Source organism: Zootoca vivipara, chromosome 14, assembly GCF_963506605.1.
Source record: "Zootoca vivipara chromosome 14, rZooViv1.1, whole genome shotgun sequence".
Lineage (NCBI taxonomy): Eukaryota > Metazoa > Chordata > Lepidosauria > Squamata > Lacertidae > Zootoca > Zootoca vivipara.
The window spans coordinates 4,513,625-4,531,996 of NC_083289.1; the positions used below are offsets into that span (position 1 = coordinate 4,513,625).

The 18,372-nt window shown below is 45.0% G+C and overlaps 1 protein-coding gene across 3 annotated transcripts in view; it reads right to left on the reverse strand.

Annotated features, from left to right (window-relative positions):
* The window catches only part of RORA (RAR related orphan receptor A), a 92,625-nt gene that overhangs the window by 40,325 nt on the left and 33,928 nt on the right, over positions 1-18,372 (reverse strand). For all 3 annotated transcript variants that reach the window (XM_060282633.1, XM_060282632.1, XM_035132134.2), the window contains exon 2: positions 4,080-4,165. Coding sequence is in view for 2 of the 3 variants with exons in the window: in XM_060282632.1 (XP_060138615.1) it covers positions 4,080-4,165 (86 nt within the window). In the remaining variant the exon portion in view is untranslated. The remainder of the gene's footprint in view (positions 1-4,079; positions 4,166-18,372) is intronic.

Below are 18,372 nucleotides of genomic sequence, written 5' to 3' on the forward strand. Positions count from 1 at the left end.
GGGGTACTTGGACTTGTGCTTCACTTTGGGCTCCAGCGTTCTGCCCCCAAGATAAGTGCCACCCGGGGTGCCCCGCCCCCTAGCTATGCTAGTGCATAGAGTTATCAAAATTTTCAAAAGTAGGGGGGTCCATGGCTTGGCTTTTGAAAAATAGGGGGTCCTCAGTAATCCACAAATTGGGAAACACTGATCTAACCTACGTAGCCAGGACCTGATAGACTTACTGCGATTGACATGGTGAATAACAAGCCCCTCCACACCCCACATACAATCCTGCACATATATAATGCACTAGACCACAGGAAGCATTAAAGTCTTGCCAGGGGGAGGCTGGAGCAGGGAAGCAACACCGCTGTGATAACAGGGCACTCCTGTTCAGAAAGAAGTTTCAGGAGAGTGGTGAGGCTCCTGGGAAAACAGGAATCAAGGAAGAGGCAGAGGCCCTAACTTCACAGTACAGTACATTAATGATGGGATTAGTCAGTTTTTTTATTGTTTGTAACTATTGGCCATCACAAAATAAATCACAAACAGAAAGACAGTCCAAGAGTATGTTAAACATAAATTTTTAGAGCTGCAAATTGCATTTAAAATGGCAAAGCTGAAATCATCCAGACTTTTAAATAAACCCTTGACAGTGAACACTTTTAGTCTTATGAGGTCAAAATAAGTAGCACATAATCTTCTTGCTGCTACATCTACATCAGTCCCAAACCATCTCATTTTGAAATCATCTGACTGACTTAGAAAACATTGTAACTTTGAAATGAATAGTGAAATCTGTCCCTAGGTGAACTGTATAAAAGGCAATACAGGATATGCAATTTATTTGATGTGGCTTAATCAGCATATGTATCTTCTGGTCATCTTCTGGTCTGTTAAAGAATTTACTACTGGTCAGATACTTAAATTCTAAGCTGAGTAAAACACATGTCTAACAGGAAGAAAAGTTATTTCCAGCAGATAAGCAGCCCTTTTATTTCTAATTTTAATATGCCAGTTTAATTTTAATTGACTTCAAATATATGCAGACTTTTAAAGTCCATTTCGGCATCTTCAGCAAAAATTGCATTACTGATTTTAAAGTCATAAATGTCCTAAGATGACCTTACAGGGGGGACTGCACATAACTCAACATCAAACTGCTACAACATGCACAGCCTCTTCTATGCTACAGTTCTAAATGTGATTAGCAACCATGTTATGGTTTAAAATAATTAAATACCAGGTGTGGGAGAGCAATCGCAGCACAACAGGGAATCTCAGGTCTTCCCTCTCAGTGAAAATCCCCCCTATCCTGCAGCAATTAGCATTAAAACAAGCCTTCCACTGATCAGATAAAGGCAGTGGCAGTCTGGAAGTGGCGGAAACGTGTCCAGAAGAGGGCAACCAAAATGGTCAAAGGCCTGGAAATGATGCCATATGAGGAACAGCTTAGGGAGCTGGGTATGTTTAGCCTGGAGAAGAGAAGGTTAAGGGGTGATATGACAGCCATGTTCAAATATATAAAAGGATGTCATATAGAGGAGGGAGAAAGGTTGTTTTCTGCTGCTCCAGAGAAGCGGACACGGAGCAATGGATTCAAACTACAAGAAAGAAGATTCCACCTAAACATTAGGAAGAACTTCCTGACAGTAAGAGCTGTTTGACAGTGGAATTTGCTACCAAGGATTGTGGTGGAGTCTCCTTCTTTGGGGGTCTTTAAGCAGAGGCTTGACAGGCATATGTCAAGAATGCTTTGATGGTGTTTCATGCTTGGCAGGGGATTGGACTGGATGGCCCTTGTGGTCTCTTCCAACTCTATGATTCTGTGAAACAGTTAAGCTTACCATCCTTTGGCAGAAGAACCTTTCCCTGCTATAATGCAAAAAAAAAATTGCACAGGAACGCACCAAAAGCAGCTGAACAGAATCAGACAGGAGGCTGTACAACATTTTAAACAAACAAAATCTGGGTTCTCATTGTGTAAGCTGCAGTTACCGCAATTTTGTAAATTGAGCTGTAAATTGATTTTATTCACCTCTGCTAGAAAATATACAGTATATTTAATGTGTATTTTGGTGTTTTTAATTGTAATCATGCATTTTAATATTGCATTTCATCTCATTTTGTAAGCTGCCCAAGGAATGTGTGTTGAAGGATGGCCGTACAAGTCTAGTAATAAAGTATTTTTTATAGTAAAAAAGTACAAGGAGCAACAAAAGTACTGAAGGTCTTTACACATTTTGAGCAAATTTGTCAATGAGGAAACCTGCGAATTCAAAAATTATTTTCCCATGGTTGTGTCTGTTAGAATAGCAATGAACTTGAATCACTTTGGGAACCAGAATGTGAAGGCTATGTAGACTTAGGAATATGATTGAACTGGTCTCCACTGGTTATGAAAGTGTCAGCCAAACAAGCCTGAAGAAGATATTCCATAACCAAGACCACCACTGAAGGTCCCTGTGAATGTGGAGGTGCCCAGAGAAGGATCTCCATCCTAGATCTTGCTTTTTGGGCACATTCATAGAATTGTAGAGTTGGAAGGGACCCAAGGGTCATCTAGTCAAACCCCCTGCAATGCCTCTGCTTAAAAACCTCTGATGAAGGAGAGCTCACAACCTTCCAAAGGAGTCCGTTTCACTGTCAAACAGCTCTTACTGTCAGAAAGTTCTTCTATCCTGTAACTTGAATCCATTGGTTCAAGCCCTGCCCTCCACAGTGGGAGAAAACAAGCTTCATCAACTTTCAAGTACCCAGGGCTCAAACACATGTAGGGTCTCCTTTTGTTTTATAGAGCGTTGTCTGAGGAGGTACTAGTAAATATTGTACCCATGTTTTTTACCAAACAGACCACAACTGCAGGGTTGCATGCCTTCTTGAAAGCGGTTCCAGACCTAGATTACCAGAAACCTGTCTGGAGCAAAGGGGAGGTGGGTGCCCCCAAATCTTAAAGCTCCCTTATGTGCTTGCATTTTTTCTCCCTAAGATATGAATTGTGGTAGATATGTACAATAGTACTTAAAACGGGTCCTGCACAGGCTTCAACAGAGAGTTTTGCTTCTGTTGCAAAGGCTTAATAGTAGTAAAAGCAGGAGGGGGGGGGATCTTCAAAGGAAATCTCCTGAATTTGTATTTGGCTCTGTGCTCTCCATATCCTTTTTATAAAGGAAGAAATACAGTAATGGTCAGTACTGTTTGCATAGTTTTTAGGAAGTGAAACTCGCAGGACCAAATTTCACTGAAATCTCTCCATGGAGAGAGCACAAGATGGAAAAATCACAACACTCTGGGAGAACATTAGCCAGTGAAGCCCCCTGAAAGAAGTTAGAATTTTGAGACCCAGTTTAGGTTAGTGAGGTGCAGCCCATCTTTTGCCAGAAGTCCTTCCTCAAGGAAACAAGAGACCATGATCCAAGAAGCCAAACCTTTCCTGATCACACCACTTTCAATGCTGTTTGTGCCTGCATACGTTTTGGGGCAGTCACACCGCCTAATTTCCAATCAGTGGCTATCCGATAACTTCCTGCTGAAATCCAATTTATTTTTCCCCCCTGGTTTTGTTGTAATTTAGGCCCTCCAGGCAGCAATGCCATGGTAGCAGTAGGGAAGCATCACAGAACAAAGAGAACAAATCTACCACTAATGGACTATTATTGTGACAATATGCTACAGAATACACCCACAAGAAAGCATCAGTCTAGAGCAGGCATCCCCAAACTCGGCCCTCCAGATGTTTTGGGACTACAACTCCCATCATCCCTGACCACAGGCCCTGTTAGCTAGGGATGATGGAAGTTGTAGTCCCAAGACATCTGGAGGGCCGAGTTTGGGGATGCTTGGTTTAGAGGGACCCTAAGTTCCTAAACCGGTACCCATTTGGGTCTTTAAAGCTGTAAGAACAATGTGAATTTAGACAAGTGTCCTTTAGTGGAGAAAAACATAACAATGCTTAAAAATTTGTCTATGGTGGTTTATTGATAATTAGTGTCAACTAGCAAACATGTAATCTTGCAAAAAGACACGTTTCCAAGTCAAAGATTGAACACACTTTGTGGACTCTCATATATAACTTTTAATATAAATATAAAGCTTACCTTACAGCCTTCACAGGTAATGACACCATAATGGATTCCTGATGATTTGTCTCCGCAGATCTTGCATGGAATAATTTCAATTTGAGCTGCAACAGAAGCATACAACCAGTTAATTATATTTTCTTTTAAACACCTTCGAAAAGCATTCCCTGATCAGCATTTGTACAATGAAAACTAATAACCTGCTCAACATTCTACCACATTAACTATTCATTGCTGAACTGTGAGGGTCCCCCTAGGGCCTTGTACTAATTTATGGTTACTTGTTATATAATAGCTTTCAGGTTATTAAAATGGGTCATTTGAGAAAGTACTTAAAAACTCACAACGTCAGATTTAGCATTTTAAAACCAAGAGGCATTGGACCCAAGAGTTTCTGCTTTGGCCAAATAAAAAAATACATGCATTTCATCACACGGCAAGATTATGCATACACCATAAACCATCCGCCTGTCTTGGGAGATAGTGGAGGAGTGCGTCTTCAAAAGTGAAGTCAAGCTGTTGGTAGGTTGCAGCGTCTGCTGTGGCTGTAGAGTCTGACATGAGAGAGACATGGTATGTTGCAGCTGAAGCAGATTAAGGCATCCAGTTGTGCTGCTGCAGATGCATCGTGGCTTTTTCTCTCTGTGTGTGCTCTTCCCAGTGGTCATTTCTTCTCTGTTCATTGCTGTGGGCTACCTGTCTCCAGGCACTGAGATTATCTGGGATTCCCACATGGCAGGATTGACGTTGCCAGCCTTCATGTCACATTTGCAGACATTTTTGTAACACAAAGTTGGTCTGCCAATTGGCCTGCTGCCGGAAGCCAGCTCCCCCGTAGAGGATCCTTAGGGATCCTGTCATCTTCCATTCTGTGGACATGACCAAGCCAGCGTAGATGTCACCAAGACGGGAGTGTGAACCTGCTAGGGATGTGGGCTTGGGAGAGCACATCTTTGCCTGGAATTCTCTCCTGCCATGTGATACCCCAAATCCTCCTGATGCAGTGAATGTGGAAGGTGTTGGTTGTAAGTTGCCCACAACTCATTTCCATGAAGCAGCATGCTCAACACGCAAGTCTGGTAGACCTCCATCTTGGTATTGGACATTAGCATCACAAATTCTCCCATAGCCTTTTGGTGAGGCAAGCCATTGCCATAGCTACCTTGCCAATACACTTGCCCAGCTCAGCGATGATGATGAGATTGCTGGTTATGGTGGAACCCAGACAGTCAAAATTATCTACCACTTCAACTGTGTGCTCATCAAAGCTGATGTGTGTGATGCTGGTGACATCCTGGTCTTCATCAAACTGCTGGTAAGACCAAACTCCCTGCAGGCTTGGGCAAAACAGTTGGTGGGTCTCAGAGTGTGCTGTCAAGGCAGTGTCATCTGCAAACAACATCTCTCGGATAAGGATCCACCACACTTTTGTCTTGGCATGGAGATGTGCCAGGTTGAACAGAACCCCATCTCTCCTTGTATGGATGTATAAAGTAATCTATTGCAAGGCAATTCCTGATACAGGGTGGGCAGGCGGGTGCTGGCTGTTTCCCCCGAGGGGGAGGGATGGGTGCAGCATGGGCAGCCGCGCACCGACAGGGCAGGGGTGGGCGCATGGGCAGCGTCAAAATAGCTGCTCCCAGCATCTCCGGAGGAGGGCGGGTGGCGATCGACCAGAATTCATTGCAAGATCTACTCGTCGATTGGGATTGACGCGTTGGACATGTCTGCTTTTAAGAGATGTGGTGACAAGAATTGCAGACAGTATTCCAAGTGCAGCTGCACCATAGACTTGTATAAGGCCTTTATGATATTTCCAGTTCTGTTTTCAGTCATTTCCTAATGATCCCTAAAATCAATTCCCCCCTTTTACCGCTGCCACAACCTGGGTTAACTTCTTAATTGAGCTATCCACTGGGACCCTAAGTTCTTGGTCAGCCACCACCAGCTCAGACCTCATTAGCATATATGTAATGTTAGGGTATTTTGCCCCAGCATTCATCACCTTACACTTGTTAACACTGAATAGGATTTATCATTTTAATACTCATTAAAATGGGACGCGGGTGGCGCTATGGGTTAAACCACAGAGCTTAGGGCTTGCCGATCAGAAGGTCGGCGGTTCGAATCCCCGCGATGGGGTGAGCTCCCGTTGTTTGGTCCCAGCTCCTGCCAACCTAGCAGTTCGAAAGCACATCAAGTGCAAGTAGATAAATAGGTACTGCTACAGTGGGAAGGTAAACGGCATTTCCATGTGCTGCTCTGGTTCACCAGAAGCGGCTTTGTCATGCTGGCCACATAACCTGGAAGCTTTACGCCGGCTCCCTCGGCCAATAACGCGAGATGAGCGCCGCAACCCCAGAGTCGGTCACGACTGGACCTAATGGTCGGGGGTCCCTTTACCGTTACCCAGTTTGGAGAGATCCTTTTGGAGCACCTCACAGCCACTTTTAGTTAAAAACTACCACAGACAACTTGGTGTCATCAGCAGACTTTGCTAACACATCTCCTGGAAAGGCTAGAAAGATGTTCTGTCTCATGCTGCAGACTTGGGTTCACAAAGCAGACAACACACCAGGGCTGGGCGATGTCAGGTTTTCAAAATCACACTTTATCGCCAGGCTCTCCTGCCCAGCCAGTTGCAAAGCATGCAGCTGCAAATCTTGACCTGGGCACTAGGTGGCACCCCTCAGTTGCAAAAAGTGAATGGTGACGGGTTAATTTCGAACACTGCTTGCACTGCTTGCAGATTTGGGTGGCATGGAACAATAAATAAGTAAATAATCCTTTCCTGTATGCTCCACTATGCTACTGCTAAAGTTGTATTGTGGTCTGCTTTTCTTCCAAAGGGTTTCTGGTGTCCTTTTCCCTGGCCAGTTCCACAACAACCTGGGGTCACAAGTCATCTAATCACCCCATGCCAGATGTTCCTGCCCCCTACTATTTGCCTTGTGAATGCAAATACATGTTTCTGGTCTGATGAATGTAAAACTGCTTGCTACTTTTCCTTTTTAAAAAAACATCAGGAAGGGGTAATTAGGGTGCTTTTCCACTTATCAGTTTCATCTTTTGCATGCAAAGAAGTGCTTGCTCAAATCTTGTTCGCATGCAAACAAGACACAGTGAGAAATGCAGGGTCTGTTGAAAACAGGACATGGAATAGATAATGACAGAAATTCCCAGCTTTGTTTCACTATTACTGAGTTAGAGCTAATGGGCCCAAATCCGGCTCCTCCAGAAATGAGCAGAGATTGCAACACAGTACTGCTTAGTCAATCATACCTCAAGCAAATTGGTTTGTTATTATTGAAACAGTAAGATTTTCCAGGCTACACTGAGGATACTTCAATTGATAAGGCATAAATAAACATATTGCTTGTGTACTGTGTACTGCATATGAAACTTAATGTACCACTGGATAAGTTACTGTAGTTCTATGTTGCTCTCGTATTTACATGAAAACCAATAAAAGTTATTTGGAAAGAAATATAACTTCATTCTAGGTAAAATAATAATGATAATATAATGATAGATGATAATTAGCCGAATCATACCGGTAGTTCCAATATGCCTAGTTGGAGTACACGCTTATTTCAATTCACAGATTTTTTTTCTAAACATATATTTACAGAGGCACTCTCAGGGCTGTCTCAAGCCGGTCTGGCGCCGTGGCGCGGAGATCGCTCCGTCCCCCCCGCCCTGGTGGGTGGGCAGGCGCAGCTCGCAGCATGGCTTTTCCGCACGGCTTCGCCGCGCAGCGCCCTCCTGCCGCCCCGGCGCCCTGCCGCCCCGCACCACTGAGACTACCCCTAGAGCCGGGCCTGGGCACTCTCACACTACAAATCTTAGTCTTTATGCAATGGGGGCAAGGGAAATCATGAGATTCTACAGGACCCACTTGGAGTATACGGCTTACTCCTGACAAGGAGAGAGATGCCACCAGCCACTCACCCCCAAGCAAACCCTTACTTTTTCTTCAACAGAGAAAGAAGACACTGGACAATAGGGCTGTTCTCTTAAATACTGTACAGGGGGAAAGTGGCCAGATATAAAAGGCAGAAGAAAGCAAAACCTCCCATGTGCCTCACTTCCTTTTGCCTCTCTGCTGGACAAAAAAAAGCAAGGCGCCAGGGGGCTGAAGGAGCAACAGTCTTCAAAAGAACTACCCGCCAACAGAAACATTTAAGTTAGTGGTTAACTGTGGTAGGCTTGGGGGAATCCACACAAATGCAGAAAAAGCACAGGATGTGGTCCTGGGCTCAAAATCTTAGCTTATGAAGGTGAAGATAGCATGAAAGTGCATGGGCAGCGATCTGCATTTCCCAAATAGTAGTTGAAGGGAATTTCCTGGTGTGGTCCATTGATGACCAGCCCATGTCTTTTGCCTCCCCCCGCCCCCGCATGACTACTTTAAAGAGAAGAAAGGAGAGATAAATTCACATGCATGTTTTGGGATTCAGTGAAGAATTTGGGTTATCTTTCCACGGCATTGTAATTTTTATTTTCCCTTTAGCTCTGTGTACAACAAGCTAAGTGAGCTTAGATATCCCTGAGCAGGTGCTCCAGAAGTTTGCTCAGTCAGTCTAGAACAGGAGAGAGTCTCATAAAGTGCTGCAAGACTTGGCTCCTGTCCTGGAAAGCACTTAATCATACACTCCAGGCATGCACTGAATTTTATTTACGGTTTGAGCTAATCATATGGTTAGATTGAAGCATTAAGCAGATTGTTATGTAACATCCACTGGCCACACAATATCGCTATGCTGGAATGAGCAATCAAATATCCAGGGCCGGACCAAGATATTTTGACACCTGAGGCGAACCACAAAATGGTGTTCCCCCCAGCCAGGGAAGAAGAGGCGACTAAGATCTACATCGGGAACAAGGTGGGGAAAATGAAATGAACATTACCTGGTGGCTGAAGTGGAAATCAAAGGCTGTCATGGGAGCGATAGGGAAGGGGTCCACTCTGAATCATGCTGAGCAGGTGCAGACTTCAAAGGGCAGCCCCTGCCCTTTCCTCCCTAGGGGTAAGAGGAGACCAGCCGCCAAGAGGCTGCAGTAGAGGCAGCATTGGAGGCAGAGGGGGGGGGTGCTGCTGCCAAGGAGGTGGCAGTTCCGGCCTCCAATAATAATAACATTAATTTATTATTTATACCCCGCCCATCTGGCTGGGTTCCCCGAGCCACTCTGGGCGGCTTCCAACAAAACATTAAAATACAGAAATCCATCAAACATTAAAAGCTTCCCTAAACAGGGCTGCCTTAAGATGCCTTCTAAATATCTGGTAATTGTTGTTCTCTTTGACCTCTGGTGGGAGGGCATTCCACAGGGTGGGTGCCACTACCAAGAAGGCCCTCTGCCTGTTTCCCTGTAACTTGGCTTCTCGTAGCGAGGGAACCGCCAGAAGGCCCTCGGCGCTAGACCTCAGTGTCCGGGCAGAACGATGGGGGAGGAGACGCTCCTTCAGGTATACTGGACCGAGGCCGTTTAGGGCTTTAAAGGTCAGCACCAACACTTGTGCTTGGAAACGTACTGGGAGCCAATGTAGGTCTTTCAGGACCGGTGTTATGTGGTCTCGGCGGCCACTCCCAGTCACTAGTCTAGCTGCCGCATTAGTTGTAGTTTCCGGATCACCTTCAAAGGAGAGTGTTGCAGCCATCCCTGTGGCAGTGGCAGCAGCAGTAGGTGATGCATTCCTTGAAGGGCAGATCTGCTGTGCCTGTGGATCCTGCCACCTAGGGCAGTCATGTCACCTTGCCCCATTGGCGGACTGGCCTTGCAAATATCAGACCACAACTAGATCGACATACAAAGCCATCATGCTGTTCTCTGTACAAATTCAGTCCCAGGACTGGGTCAGGACCCATCCACCCACCCACAAAAATGTACAAATGGATAGCTACAGCTACAACAGCAGGCAGCGAAGACTATGTAGCTCAGGTGACACAATCCTTGTCTTGAGGACAACCTGAACAAGACTGTTAAGAATACATTAAACTCTCTCTTCATTACTCACATTGTCCTAGAACAGGGGTCGGCAACCTAAGGCCCATGGGCCACAAGTGGCCTACGGAGGTCGTTTAACCAGCCCCCGAGCCGCCCCCGAACTGAGCCGCCTGCTTGGCATGTCCCCACGCACTGCGCTAAAGATGCACGGCACGGCATGGCATGGGGTCTCACTTCCGCGGCACTAGAAATCGCATCTGTGCATTTTCTGCGCATGTGCACAGAAAATTGTGACTGTGAAGATGCAGACACCCAAAATCACGTCTGCACAGACACAGATGCTGGAAATTGCCACATCACCATAACTCTCCTCTATTTCACTGTTACCTTCACTGAAGGTAGGAGCAGAACAGATAAGCCAACAAAAGCTGTTGTCCTAACAGCTGATACAAAATATCTCATGCATACGGTAGATGGGACAGCCTTGAATACAGATGCATCACCAACTTCAGAATCAGTTGCATTTTAACAGCTCTTGTTTGAAGATTTGTCTCCAAAAGAAAAGCAGCACTTGAACATCCACCAGACCCAGAAAGTACCATGAGAAGTTGTCACACAAGGAAGCGATACTGATGGTGACAAAAATAAAGAAGATGGGAGAAAAATCTGACAGTCATTTGGAAAGCATGCTGGCCGTTTTGGTTTGCCGTAGTCAAAACAATATAAAAAAAAATTCCTTCCAGTAGCACCTTAGAGACCAACTAAGTTTGTCATTGGTATGAGCTTTCGTTCTGAAGAAGTGTGCATGCGCACGAAAGCTCATACCAATGACAAACTTAGTGCTACTGGAAGGAATTTTTTTTATTTGGACAGCAGTTTGGTAGCACAAGAAACTTCTGAAATAAGAAGGGATATATTCATAAGAAATGTTTCTTAAAATCTGGGACGGTCACTAACATAAACACATTCTGTATATAAACTGGTAAATGCTACACACTTAACCACGACAGCTAGAACTCACCAGAACTCAGTTCCAGCACCTCTCAGATGAGCGCCATTGCTAATATAAGGGAGGCATTTGTGGTGAGCTCCGGCACCTCTTTTTCTAGAAAAATAGCTGTCATCAAAGACTACCATTTTTCACAGAAACATTGCTCCTTCTAAGTCTATTGATTAAACATGCAGCTATACATAGTCAATGACACTCATACATATTTAGTAGCACAAACAAGAATTTGCATTCAAGCAGAATTAACCAAGGAATTATTTGAGTGCATAACATTCTAATCCCAGTGCATTTTCAGCTCCATTACCTAAATAATTTGCTCTCCTGTGCACCCTAAAGTAATTCATGATGATTAAGTATTATTCACCTAAATCATCTGAAGCTTACAACAGCATTATCATTTTGACAAGTTCCCAAATGCCAGGTTCACAAAGTGTTGGGGTGTTAGGGGTGGTGGTGTCTAGCTACAAATACACAAGCAGTTCATAACACAAACAGCCTCCTAGTCAAACACAGATTTATGGATATCTAGGAGGGCTGCAATGTTTAGTCAATTAATTGTTTAGGTTAACCAATGTTTTCAAAAATCAAATGACTAGAAATTGCCCCGATTGATAAAGCAGCAAAAAATGTAAATTAATTTCCAGGCAAGTAGTTAGGATTTATTTATTATTTCAACTGATGCCCCACCTCTCTGCATCTAAAACCAAAGGTGCCTAACAGCCACAACAATAAGTACAGTATTTTTTAAAAATTGCAGATGGCAAGCAGTATCTAAAGAAGAATTCTCTACTGCAAGAGAAAAAAGGAAGCACCTCTTCGATGTATAATTACATTGTGCTTTTTTCATTATAAATATTTTGTCACCCCCTTTGCCACCCACCCACACATTGGTGCAGATTTAGTGCATCAATTAATAAACTAGAATCCAATCAGCTAACAGCACACTCTTATGCATGTCTAACTCAGAAGGAAGCCCCATCAGCAGGGCCGTCTTAAGCACCTCTGGCGCCCTGGCGTCGTGGTGCGACGGATCCCTCCAGCACCCCCGCCCCCCGTTTTCCAGCGCGACAAGCGGGCGGGCTCAGCGCGCAGCGCGGCTGCTGACGGCGCTGCTGCACGACGGGCAGGCGGGCGGGCTTAGCGCACAGCGCTGCTGCCGAGGGCACTGCTGCGCGGCGGGCAGGTAGGCTTGGTGCGCAGCGCTGCTGCCGAGGGCGCAGCAGAGCGGCTGGTGCCCTCCCTGGCGGGCCGGCGCCGTGGTGCCCTGCGCCACCCAACCTGGCCGTAGGGCCACCCCTGCCCATCAGGTTCAGTGAGATTTACTTTTGAGGAAACACCTATAGGATTGCACTGCAGATGTCCCTCACCGGGTGAAGTATCGAATTTAAACTCTAGCACTATACACACATGGGGATGCAGGTACCGCTGTGGGTTAAACCACAGAGCCTAGTGCTTGCTGAGCAGAAGGTCAGCAGTTCGAATCCCCGTGACGTGGTGAGCTCCCGTTGCTCGCTCCCAGCTCCTGCCAACCTAGCAGTTCGAAAGCACATCAAAGTGCAAGTAGATAAATAGGTACTGCTACAGCGGGAAGGTAAACGGCGTTTCCGTGTGCTGCTCTGGTTCGCCAGAAGCGGCTTTGTCATGCTGGCCACATGACCCGGAAGCTGTACGCCGGCTCCCTCGGCCAATAACGTGATATGAGCGCCGCAACCCTAGAGTCGGTCACGACTGGACCTAATGGTCAGGGGTCCCTTTACCCTTACTATACACACAGCATCATATAGGAGGGAGCAGCCTTGGTTGATATGTGAAGCAAAGAGTAAGCATTGTTAGGCACATCCTAAAAAGGTAAAGGGACCCCTGACTATTAGGTCCAGTTGCGGACGATTCTGGGGTTGCGGCGCTCATCTCGCTTTATTGGCCGAGGGAGCCGGCGTACAGCTTCTGGGTCATGATTCATGTGGCCAGCATGACTAAGCCACTTCTGGCGAACCAGAGCAGTGCACGGAAACGCCGTTTACCTTCCCGCCAGAGGGGTACCTATTTATCTACTTGCACTTTGACGTGCTTTCGAACTGCTAGGTGGGCAGGAGCTGGGACTGAGCAACAGGAGCTCACCCTGTCACGGGGATTCGAACCGCCAACCTTCTGATCAGCAAGCCCTAGGCAATGTGGTTTAGACCACAGCGCTGCCCGCATCCCTTTAGGCACATCCTAGACATTTTGGTACCCAGGGCAAAATATTCACATAACATTCCTTCTTCCTTTAGTTAGAATGTTATTATTCATGTGCCACAGCTTCAATCTACTATTACTACAATTTCTTCTAAAATACACATCCTGCCTTTCACTTTAAAGACTTCCAGGACAGGTTACAATAAATATTAAAAACAATAATAAAAACAATAACACTAGAACAGATTTTATAAACATATACAGCAGCATACAATCAAATAAATAACCAAACCAAATGGTAGAAGCTTCAGCAGAGTAGAAGTTAAGTGGAGCAAACAAAAACCATTGCTTTTGGGAGAGCTTTCCCGAACTGATGTGCCACTACAGAAAAGGCAGTAATTTCACCTGCTATATGTGGGGGATGAACAGACCCAGAGAGCAGCCTTTGCAAAGATAGTCATGAACAAGCAGGCTGATATGAGCAGGCAGTCTACATGGCTCATTGCAGGAAAATGAAGACCCTATCCACCAAAAAGCACATCCTTGCCCAGAAGAGATTAAGTAGAAATTATATACATTTTAAAATGATTACTGGAATAATGGACAACTTGACACACTTTAATGGCCCCCCAAATTGGCTGCCTGAGGCAGCTGCCTTGCTCTGCCTAAGAGGGAAGACTGGTCCCGTGAACCAGACTCTCAGATAAATGGCCTCCTGCCACTCTGTACAGATTCAGTTATCTCAAACCTCAGGCACCATCTATACAGCTTTTTTTTGACGGCATTAGTTTGCAAACCACGAGCAGGGACTTGTTTGTATAGCATGAAGGTGCAATAGGAGGTACTTGATCAATAATAAGCCCTTGCACACATGCGCCAAAGTGAGGACACTCTTTCCCCCATGTGTTGCAGCAGGATTCCCAAGAGGAGATCAACATTGCAGGTAGCACAGAAACTTTCAGAAACTGGTAGCATATGCTTTTTGTGCTCAAAAAATACTTTCACAAAATAATTGTGTGAAGAATTGTGCAGGGAAAATAGCACATTCATGCAGCTCTTGAAATGGTTAAGGTACCAATCGCAAACATACACGAGAACAGTTGCGTTTTTTGTTCATTTCCCATTCATACATGCAGAGAGGAATGTTGCAAATGTGTATTAATGTGTTTCAATGTGAAATGTATTGCAGATCATCACAGCACCATTAAGACCTCCCCCCTGCCCCTCCCGATAGCTGGTTATGATAATTCTTTAACACTGTCAATGATACCAGAATGGGTTTAAAAGAAGCAGTTATTAGTTGTTTATTTGCTGCTTTTTAAAACGCTTGCTTCCACTTTTACAAGGGCAGAATGATTCAGCTCTACTCTTATTTAAGCCTCTGGGTGTAGTGCATGGAGTGCCATACACACACTTTTCCACAGCATTCCTTAACAAAGGATGGCATGCCCCATCCAAACAACCAGTAATACTGCAGGGGTTTCACTAAGTCAGCAGGACAAGGATCCCAGAGCGTATGAACATCTAGTGGAACAGCCATTCAAGGAACTGTGAACAAGCAACATTCCAATGCTCAATGAACAGGTAGTCTAGAGTGACCTTTGTGAGGAAAGTGACTTGTGATCAGGTGTCATCACAGCTATACGCACAAAATTCTATCCTATTGCACAATTCATTGTGTGGAGCAGCCATTAAGGCTGCTGTGATACAGATGCTACTATAGTTGTATCGAGTCTGCCCTGTGTTTCTCCCCATAGGATAGTAATTCCCAAACTGCTGTGTCCTGGCTCCTACCCAAAACACAAAGACAAAAGCTCTGGCTTGTAACCAAGAAAGAGATCTTTATTCGGACAAGTAATGGTACAGGCTCGGCAGCAGACATGGTGCTCAGGAGTCGCAATTCAGGAACAGGGCAAGTTCAGAACTACACAGAAGTGACAAAGATGTCCCAGCAAGTTCCCCTGTCCACCAAGTTGGAAAGATGAGGTGGAGCACGCTGACTTGTAAGACTCTCTTCCCTGGGAATGTCAAGCTTGCTGGCACCTATCTGCAAAGGCAACACCTGGTTATAGATGACAAGTCTGTGCCCTCTTGTTCAGCCAAACCTTAATCTGTAGTGGTACTGAACTGAAAGGGTGGTTAGAATGCCTGGGAAGCTCAGTATGAGGCCATAAGTCAGGCATCCCCAGACTTCGGCCCTCCAGATGTTTTGGACTACAATTCCCATCATCCCTGACCACTGGTCCTCTTAGCTAGGGATCATGGGGGTTGTAGGCCATGGAGGCCCGCAGTTTGGGGATGCCTGCCATAAGTAATGCCACTTTCCTCTGGGGATGGCTCAGTCTTTCTAAAAAACAAACTCCTAGCTCTTGTATCAAAAGTCAGGAAATCACTGCCCTCAACACACACACACACACACACACACACACACACACACACACACGGCCTCAAATTCTTACTGGCAGAAGCTCAAAAGCAGCATTCTGTTCAAAAGTAGCTTTTGGGTGCCCAATGCTGTAAGAACTGCAACACATCCCATCTCTGATACTACTGGAGACTAGATGCAATCTTTCTAGAACTGATGCAAGTGTCAGGCAGCTTATTCAGAGGATGAACTAGGTGTGTACTAACTCAGTGATAATCATCTTACATTGTCAAGAAAATCAATTGAAAAAGCTACAGAAATACCCGTTGAATCAGAATGACAGGAAAGATGGGAGGAAATTCTGTCCATGGCCATTAGGTGTCACTGCAGTCAACAGAGTTGGCTAAGACAAAAAAACGACAACTTAAATCAATGTCCAGTTCTTAGGTTTTAAGTGGTGCTTGGTCCTTATAAGACCCTCACTGCCTAATACAGTAGCAGTAAGACCACAGCAATTTCTAGATTTTGCACCACTCATCAATCACCCTCTTTTTTTGCAAAAGGGGCCTTTTTAGCCTTGTTTCCAAAGTGCCAAAGCCTAGCAGAGATAAAGCTTTGGGTAGTAACACTTCAGGTCCTGGGCATCGTACATTTAAGAGCAAGGGTAATTCATAGGTCTGGCTCGACATTTTACTGCTTCATACTGACTCATCATGTAACTCAAAAGCTGCACCTCAACACCTGTTATTTGGCAAGAGATTCTGGAATACACAATTCCAAAATCAAATGCTGCCCCAGAGGCAACCACTTGGATTTCCTATTGTCAGAGCTGGACTGTAAGGAAAGAGCAAATAAAGACAGAAGGGTTCTAGCCCAGGCAGAAGTGAGGGGGGAGAGCAGTTCATTGAAGGCCTCAGGAGCATTGATGGCAGTCAGGGGTTTAAGGCTAAAGAGACTGATCCAAGCAAGAGGGCAGGCAAAAGAAACCAGATCATGTGTCAGACTGGAAGTGCAGCAGGTAGGTAAGCAGCTACTGAAGACAAAACTAGAGAGCCATTCAGACATGACTGGAGTGTGGCAAACACCTAACCCTAGCTTGGAAGCATTCTCAGCCAGGCCAGGTGCGCTTCTAGAGCCATACAGTACTGGAACCAGGGCAGCCGATACTGGCTCTTTAGCCCACTCTACAGTCTTGAATAGCCCACCACAAGAGGAACCATGGCACAGAAGAGGCTCCTCATTCAAATTCGAACCTGATACTTGTGCAGTTAACTTGGCCCTGGCTGCACCAAAAGCCTAACTTCTGTCTGTTGTGGGTCTTCAATGACAACCAGGTGGATGCCAGGAGGGATTTATGATGTCCATCCGCCATCCAATTCTGTTCTTGCTGCTTTAAAGGTAAAGGTAAAGGGACCCCTGACCATTAGGTCCAGTCGTGACCGACTCTGGGGTTGCGCGCTCATCTCGCATTATTGGTCAAGGGATCCGGCGTATAGCTTCCAGGTCATGTGGCCAGCATGACAAAGACGCTTCTGGCAAACCAGAGCAGCACATGGAAACGCCGTTTACCTTCCCGCTGTAGCGGTTCCTATTTATCTACAGTACTTGCATTTTGACGTGCTTTCTTGCTGCTTTACGCTGGCTAAGACCCCATTTTCTTTAGCTTTTCTCCTCCCTCCTTCCTCAATTACTTAAAGCTATGAATTCGAAACCTCTTCAAGCAAGAATTTCATATTACAGTTGAAAGAAGTGCCTTAAGGCTTTGGAGAATTCCTGAAAATATGAACTCTAAAATACGAATGCAGTTAAAACAAAAACAAAATAATTATTTTTAACATTGATTTCCCATAATGTTTAAAAGCCTGGGGCTGGTAATGTCATAACGGTTTGACTAAGTGAAAGTGCCCATCATTTTTCAATCTCTACTTCTTTCAATAAAAGTAACTCTTCTGTACCCTCAATTGCTTGGAATGCTACTTTTCCTCCAACAGCAAAACTATTACAGAGGATTTTTTCTCTCCAGTTCTGAATTAGTTGCAATTTATAGCTTGTAAAGTTAAGCTTGTACCATTAAGCTTGCCCAGTTCCAAAATGGCCGCCGCACCAGAATAAACCAGGGAAAAACAAAAGAATCCGTTTTTTCAGCTAGGAACAGCTGGAAAAACGGGGATTTCCCGGGAATACAGGAGACTTGGCAGCTATGCTTGCATGGTTAGAATGTGCTGGCAGTTGAGAAGGGAAGAGTCGTATCCATTGTTCCTCTGATGACACCCACCACTGGCCCCAAAAGGTCGATCACAAGGGAATCCAAGTCCCCTGGGGTGAAAAAGATCCCCCCACCTCAGCTGGGAAGAAATCAGGTTGGTGACAAGAAGCATGTCTATGATTAACAGACTTGCTTACATCAGTAGTATACCATCATTATAATTAGTTCTCTTTCTTAATTCTGGAGGTTTTTTGTGTGTTGGCTGACAGTCCATTTTTTGTTTTTATTTCTAAACTTTCCAGGAAAAATGTGTAGCTAGGACTGTAGAACTGAAGACAGCATGCTTTGGCCCTAGTCATCAGCCAGAAGAATAAGGAGTGCTCTCTCTCTCTCTCTCTCTCTCTCTCTCTCTCTCTCTCTCTCTCTCTCTCTCTCTCTCTCTCTCTGTGTGTGTGTGTGTGTGTGTGTGTGTGTGTGCGTTTGTGGTGATTTCACCATTCTTTGTATTATTACCTCTTGTTTGTAAACTGCCTTGAGAATCATTGGATTGAGAGGCGAGGTATGAATATTTTAAACAAGTTAATAAATATGTGAATTCTTTGACAAA